At 35.4% G+C, this 7,431-nt stretch overlaps 1 protein-coding gene across 1 annotated transcript; it reads left to right on the top strand.

The window, feature by feature from the left end:
* The first annotated feature begins 864 nt into the window (after positions 1-864).
* Positions 865-6,463, top strand: LOC135734176 (cation channel sperm-associated protein 1-like). The gene is made up of 11 exons (XM_065253095.2): positions 865-870; positions 2,171-2,318; positions 3,077-3,130; positions 3,265-3,421; positions 5,066-5,301; positions 5,372-5,435; positions 5,525-5,597; positions 5,696-5,723; positions 5,874-5,952; positions 6,089-6,203; positions 6,342-6,463. The coding sequence occupies exons 1-11, from the start codon at positions 865-867 to the stop codon at positions 6,396-6,398; spliced, it is 1,017 nt and encodes a 338-aa protein (XP_065109167.2). The 3' UTR covers positions 6,399-6,463.
* The last annotated feature ends 968 nt before the right edge of the window (positions 6,464-7,431 follow it).

Below are 7,431 nucleotides of genomic sequence, written 5' to 3'. Positions count from 1 at the left end.
TGGACCCCAAACCTCACAACCATATAGAGCTATGGGCATTATTACACTATCAAATATTTTACACCAAACTCTAGCAGGAATGTCTGTTTGTTTAAATTTGCCTTTGATGGCATAGAATGCTCGTCTAGCTTTCTCTTTAAGTGCATTTACCGCGAGACCAAAACCGCCTGATGCGCTGATTTTTAACCCGAGATAGTCGTAGTGTAAGGTGTGTTCTAGTGCAGTGTTTCCCAGAGTAAATGTGTATCTGTTATCCTGTGGTCTTGCTTTTTTCTGGAAAATCATAATTTTAGTTTTTTTCAGATTGACCATCAGGGCCCAGTTTTGACAGAATTTCTCCAGCAGGTCCAGGTGTTGCTGTAAAACTTGTGAACTGTCTGTCTCACCCCACGCCCTTGACTCTTTCTCTCTCTCTCTCTCTCTCTCTCTCTCTCTCTCTCTCTCTCTCTCTCTCTCTCTCTCTCTCTCTCTCTCTCTCTCTCTCTCTCTCTCTCTCTCTCTCTCTCTCTCTCTCTCTCTCTCTCTCTTAATTGTCTGATTTTATTACCTTCTCCTTATTTCCATGGAGATGGAGTCTCACATTTTTTTTCATATCATTACATCAAATCTTCAATAAAGTTTTATACTGAAATGCATCCTCTGTTTCTCTCTCCTTTTATTCGCTTGTCTTTCTTTGACCACATCTATTTATTTAACCGAGGTTCTCTTGGATGAAAAAGAGTTTGTTAAAGTTTTTCATTTAATCCAATTTTACATTGTTTGTTTTGAAGCAGTCGGTCTGATTTTTTTTAACAGAACTATAAATTGTGGTCTGGATTTCCAGAAAAACTGCTCGAAAGATTTTTAACCTTTTTTGGCCACAACATGGAGGTAAGAAAACTTTATTGGTGTTGTTTTGTCCTAACATTTATTCAGACAATTTTCAGATTTATATGGGAAAATATCCTAGACTTGACAAGAGATCTTAGATTTTGATGCTTTGAATACATGCATACATGTTTTAGTAACATGTCCTGTAAAATAATATAAAATGTGTGCTTTATAATGATGTTTAATACTGCTTAATTTTCAAATAATAATAATAATGTATGCTTTATAACACGTACTTTAATTTTAAATGTCAATAAATACTGTATAAATGTGGTTTAATAGTATTTAGTGTGTTTAATAGTACTGTATAGCTACAAAATAATGTTGGTTATTTTTTATGTGTAAATGTTGAAAAACAATATTAATGTGGACTTAATAACTATATTTAAATATCGAATAATGTTAATGTGGGCTTTATAAAAATATTTAAATGTTGAATAATAATACCGTATGACTTATAATATAATGTATAATTTTTAAAGATCGGGAAATGCTGTAAAATGCTGTATATTACTATTTAATTTATTTTAGTATTTAATATGGTTTAAATTTTTAATGTGTGCTAAACAATATTCGATGTTTAAATGTCAAAAAGTGGGCTAAATAACATTTTTAATGTTTAAATGTCCTAAAATAATATTAATGTGGGCTTAGTAATAATGTTTAATAACGGTAACCATGGTAACTGATTTAAAGCATCACTGTAAACAAACATAGGCCTAAGTAACGGTTTCTTGAGCTCGTTGACTGAAAAGTGATATTAATATTAATTTACACTATATTAAGTATTAGAACAGCTAACATCCTATATGTTTTCAGTTTTGTAAATGTAGTACAACTTGTATTATTTTTTTCTGACCAAAAACTCATTTGAAATCTCTTCCCTGACTGCAAACATAAACTCAATCCGCTTTAACGAGGTAACCTTACAGTTATTAGCTAACAAACATTTGCAATATTAGCCTACAACGTATGTGCCCTGTTTTATATCCTTTATTTTTCTACTTTCTCTCATTTCAGTTTGTTATCAACTAACGTTAACGTACAGATCGTTAAACGACCATCGCCCTCCTGAGGTGACCCCTGAAGCTTAATGGGATTTAAATAATTATTAAATTGTGCTTATGAAAGAAAAATACGCACGTCTGGCTTAGTTTGTTAGTCATCGTGAACATTTGAAATGTTTATTTATGTTTATTACCATAACAGATTCAGGGAAATGTTTATTTATGTTTATTACCATAACAGATGCAGGGAAATGTTTATTTCTTGATGTGACTTATATTTTTCTTTCTGGCAGCAGTGTAATATGGTGGACGTGTGTAGGATATTGAAGGAGTCCGCTCTCCGCTTCATCTCCTTCTATGATGGGGTCATGATGGTGATAGTCCTGCTCAACTCCGCAGTAGATGTGGCCTTGACATTTCCCAGTGTTTCAATCACAGCAGGTACTTTGAAAAGTTCCACATGTAGCAATTGTTTGATAATAAAGATGAGAAGTTAACCATGTAGGACCACGGTATTTCACTCTAGTAGGCTACAAAACACATATATCTGTTTTGATTTCATGTTTAGTAATTTGACATATATGCATAGCTTAAAGGGATAGTTCACCCAAAAATAAATATTCTGCCATCATTTTCTCATTAACTGATTGTAGCATTGACTTCTACAGAAAAACAAACTAAAAAACAAACTAATTTTATTTATACAATATAAATATCACTTCAAGAATAAAAACAGCATTGAGTTTTGTTGTAAAACAGTACAAAGAGAAAAATAAAGCCCAATCCAAAAGCACTCATGGTGCCCAGCCTGCATGGGCTTATATGACACTATCCAGTCATTAGGAAAGATGTCCATCATAAAAGAAAGAGAAAACAAACAATATAATAAGCCAAAACATCCTGTCATAATCACAACTAAATCATCTCAACTCTGGATACAAAGTTTTTTTTACCTAAAGTCCATGCCTTCTCAACAAAGGTTGCCATTTAAAAAATATATTTTTGGTTGGATCCCATCATCAAAGGCTTCATTGTTTGGCAAAATTGAGATTTTTTTTTGAGAATTAGGCGGAATTATACCGGTTGCCGAACATTCGGTGCATTTCTACTCTGTAGTGTTATGTTTTTAAAATTGAAATCTACAATACAGTATTACAATGTCAAATATTTCCTCATGGATTTTGCTTTGTCTTTTTCAGGCTGGCATCTTATGGTGTTGGAAATGGTTTTCCTGGCTTTCTATATTGTGGAATGTCTGTTTAAAATCATAACTTTGCGTTGCAAATTTTTCCTGTCAGTGTTGAATATTCTAGGTGAGTTTCATTCAAGAACATCTGGTGGTCATGATAGGAGCTAACATCTTGTTTATTGACTCACCTCGCTCTAGACCTCTTGATTACTCTGGTCGGTGTGGTGGACCTGCTCGTTGATGTCATCGACCCCAGAACAACGGAGAGCAGTCACTTTGCCTCCTTTTTCAGAATCCTTAAAATGGTCAAAGGTCTTCGAGCTGTGAAGGTCTTCAGGATCTTGCGGGTTTTGGGGTGAGAATATTTACAGATGTATCACACAGAATGCATTTATGGTAGTAAGAGGTACCTTTATTTAATTGTTTTTTATGGACCTTATTATCACATTAAAACTTTCAATTTTACCAAAATCTAAAGTATTATTTTATAAACATGTTTTTAAGAAACTTTATAATTATTGTGTAAAAAATAGAGATACACTGATATTCATTTTTCCGCCGACAGTCGGATTATATTAACTTACATTAACTAAACTCTGAAGATTAAATTGTCTGAATGTTATTCATTCATAAATCATATTCATTCATTTAACTAGTGAGAGCTTCATTGCATTTTCATGTTCTCTTTTGATTGACAGAATACACTCACCTAAAGGATTATTAGGAACACCATACTAATACTTTTTTTTGACCCCCTTTCACCTTCAGAACTGCCTTAATTCTATGTGGCATTGATTCAACAAGGCACTGAAAGCATTCTTTAGAAATGTTGGCCCATATTGATAGGATAGCATCTTGCAGTTGATGGAGATTTGTGGGATGCACATCCAGGGCACGAAGCTTGCGTTCCACCACATCCCAAAGATGCTCTATTGGGTTGAGATCTGGTGACTGTGGGGGCCATTTTAGTACAGTGAACTCATTGTCATGTTCAAGAAACCAAATTAAAATGATTCGAGCTTTGTGACATGGTGCATTATCCTGCTAGAAGTAGCATTCAGAGGATGGGTACATGGTGGTCATAAAGGGATGGACATGGTCAGAAACAATGCTCAGGTAGGCTGTGGCATTTAAACAATGCCCAGTTGGCACTAAGGGGCCTAAAGTGTGCTAAGAAAACATCCCCCACACCATTACATGACCACCACCAGCCTGCACAGTGGTAACAAGGCATGATGGATCCATGTTCTCATTCTGTTTACGCCAAATTCTGACTCTACCATCTGAATGTCTCAACAGAAATAATTTTTCCAGTCTTCAACTGTCCAATTTTAGTGAGCTTGTGCACATTGTAGCCTCTTTTTTCCTATTTGTAGTGGAGATGAGTTGTACCCGGTGGGGTCTTCTGCTGTTGTAGCCCATCCGTCTCAAGGTTGTGCGTGTTGTGGCTTCACAAATGCTTTGCTGCATACTTCGGTTGTAACGAGTGGCTATTTCAGTCAAAGTTGCTCTTCTATCAGCTTGAATCAGTCAGCTCATTCTCCTCTGACCTCTAGCATCAACAAGGCTTTTTCGCCCACAGGACTGCTGCATACTGGATGTTTTTCCCCTTTCATAGCTTTCTTTGTAAACCCTAGAAATGGTTGTGCGTGAAAATCCAAGTAACTGAGCAGATTGTGAAATACTCAGACCAGCCCGCATGGCACCAACAACCATGCCACGCTCAAAATTGCTTTCTTTCCCATTCTGACATTCAGTTTGGAGTTCAGGAGATTGTCTTGACCAGGACCACACCCCTAAATGCATTAAAGCAACTGCCATGTGATTGGTTGATTTTTGAACAGGTGTTCCTAATAATCCTTTAGGTGGTATATAGGCCATGACTATGGCCTGTTTTGAAACTATCAGCCGAGAGTCGATTATATATCGGTGCATCTCTAGTAAAAACCTTTACCTAATGTGGACTGTGTTTTCAGTGATATTTATGCTTTTATTTCAGTTACTCTAAGGATGCACAGCGCACATGGAGAGTACTTCAACGCTCCACGAAATCAATCATGGTGATCTTGTCTCTAATGCTAGGCAACTTCTTAATGTTCTCAGTAATCTTCCGGGAAACCTTCAGTGATTCTGACCCACAGAGATTTGGTTCGCTGGTCAAAACCATGGCCTCTCTGATGCAGGTTATGTCACTGGATGACTGGCTTAGCGTCTATTACACCAGTCGAGACAACGGTACGAAACAGCTTATGTTTTTGCTTGACTTTAAATCAGAGTTTAAAACAGTCTTGATGTATGTTAACAGGTGCAGGATATATCATCATCTTTCTAGTTCTCTTCATCTTGATTCAATGTTACATCCTTTTGAGGTAGGCAAGGAAATACACCAACATTTACATGAGATTTTCTGGAAATTATTATCATGTTGTAAGTCGCATTTTTCATTTTGTACAATAAGTCTGGCCGGAGCTGTGCTGCTGGATAATTTTACTCAGGCTGATAAGGAACCAAGGGCTGAAGAGACCTCAGAGGTATCCGTTACTCAAAGCAACATTTCACTCAAATCCTGAATGAATGTATTTGACTGATAACACTTAATGCTTTCACATGATTTCTGGGCAATCATGAGGATAAGAGCCAATCAGAAGAACATACAGGTGAGAGAACGAAATGTATTCATCTATTTGGTCATAACACAGAAACAATTGTAAATTGAAAATCTTGAGCCAAATATGACCATTAAGTCAATTATTTCATCTCAAACTGGATTTACATAATTGGTTATATGCCAATATCTGTTTTGACAGATCAGACCGTGAATGATGATGAGGCCGATGAAGAGACCTGTAAAGATGACGCCCTTCCACGAAACAAACACAATGCACAGTGAGACGTGAATTTCATTTGGCTAAGCAACTCTCTCTTTCTTAGATTTTCACTTCTTATTTGAAAGCGAATCGATCATCGGCGTACTCAAATTTTCCATCCATTGAAAGAAATCTGTTAAAACATTATTCTATAGGAGGAAAGCCCTTATGGAAAAATACTGGAGGCTTCGGGAGGCAATTGCAAAAAAAGAAGAGGAATTTAAAAAACAGACCCGGGTCCTCAGTATGTTTACGAAGGTCATCATTGATGTGAGTTCACTTTTGACTTTTACATTAGATTATGCATTTGGCGGATACTTTAAAATAACTTGCACTGCTCTGACTGAAGAGTTTGTGTTCATCAAACCCATGACCTTGGCATTTATAAGTGTTTGTTTCTGTGTTAAGGACCCTCCTGAACCTTTCGTGGCAAGTGGAGACCTAAGAGGTCTCAATGAAGCCTAAATGTGTGTTGTGTTTTTATTTATATTTGTTCATAGATTTGTAAGATTAGTATCAGTTTGTTTTGTTATTTTTAATATTTAAATTTTTTTTTATTTATATGTAGTTAATTATATTATATTGTATTTTATTTAATTATATTTTAATGATACTGCATTTGATTATATTTTAATTATATGTATTTAATTATAATTTAAGGACATTAAAATATAGCCTGCTTAATCTTTACCTGCGGTGGTTATGGAGTTCTTATGTAATTGCTGTGTTTCCTCCAGCAGATGTCACCAAAGACCCTCCAATGCATTTTGAGTTGTTGGATTTAATTGCAGTGACATAAATGCTTAGGATAGTTAAGTAACGTCAAAGCAGTGGTGTAGTGGTGCCTGGAGAAGTGGGTATACTCTTTAATTTAGGCCACATTATTTTTTAGGTTAAACATCATGTGATGACTATAGTCTTGCATATAGTTCACTTCTAAATGAGCTTCACAGTATTGTCACTGCTTCTTGACTTCTCAGCGTATCATTATGAAATTAATATTTTAAAGTGGGTAAACCCTATGCCATCTATTAAAGAAGTGGGTATACTCCATATACCCTGCACTACACCACTGCATCAAAAAGTAAATACAATAAAAATACCATAAAATCATCAAATAAATGCATAATTTGACTGTTCATGTGAAGATAAAGTAGCCATATGACATTTACTTAAAAACGTATTTTTCCACAATTTATTTGGGTGAACACTTTTAAACCCCTGAAAGCCCTAGGATAGTAGGCTGTGGTAGGTCCAGTGTAGGATTAAGAGCAACATATGGGTGATTCTCACGAAATTAGACTTGTGAGGTGTCATGAAACATTTTGATAAAAAAAGTAAATGCAAAGTAAGAGTATCAAAATAAGAAACATACAGTTACAAATATCTCTTCATGTACTATTTTGCACATGATTTTGAATGACATCATACAAACCAATTTTGTGTTTTTTTCCACATTTAAGGGGAAAATTTTCATTACCGCAACGTGTCCATGACT

This window comes from Paramisgurnus dabryanus, chromosome 3, assembly GCF_030506205.2.
Source record: "Paramisgurnus dabryanus chromosome 3, PD_genome_1.1, whole genome shotgun sequence".
Lineage (NCBI taxonomy): Eukaryota > Metazoa > Chordata > Actinopteri > Cypriniformes > Cobitidae > Paramisgurnus > Paramisgurnus dabryanus.
Note: the sequence above shows the minus strand (reverse complement) of the source record. Positions and strands in the feature narration are given on the sequence as shown.

Bases quoted from the DNA above. Each gene is read 5' to 3' on its own strand.
- LOC135734176 (XM_065253095.2), top strand. The intron at 5,436-5,524 runs GTAGGCAAGGAA...TTGTACAATAAG, and splicing joins CAATGTTACATCCTTTTGAG to TCTGGCCGGAGCTGTGCTGC. The intron at 5,953-6,088 runs GTGAGACGTGAA...ATTATTCTATAG, and splicing joins CGAAACAAACACAATGCACA to GAGGAAAGCCCTTATGGAAA.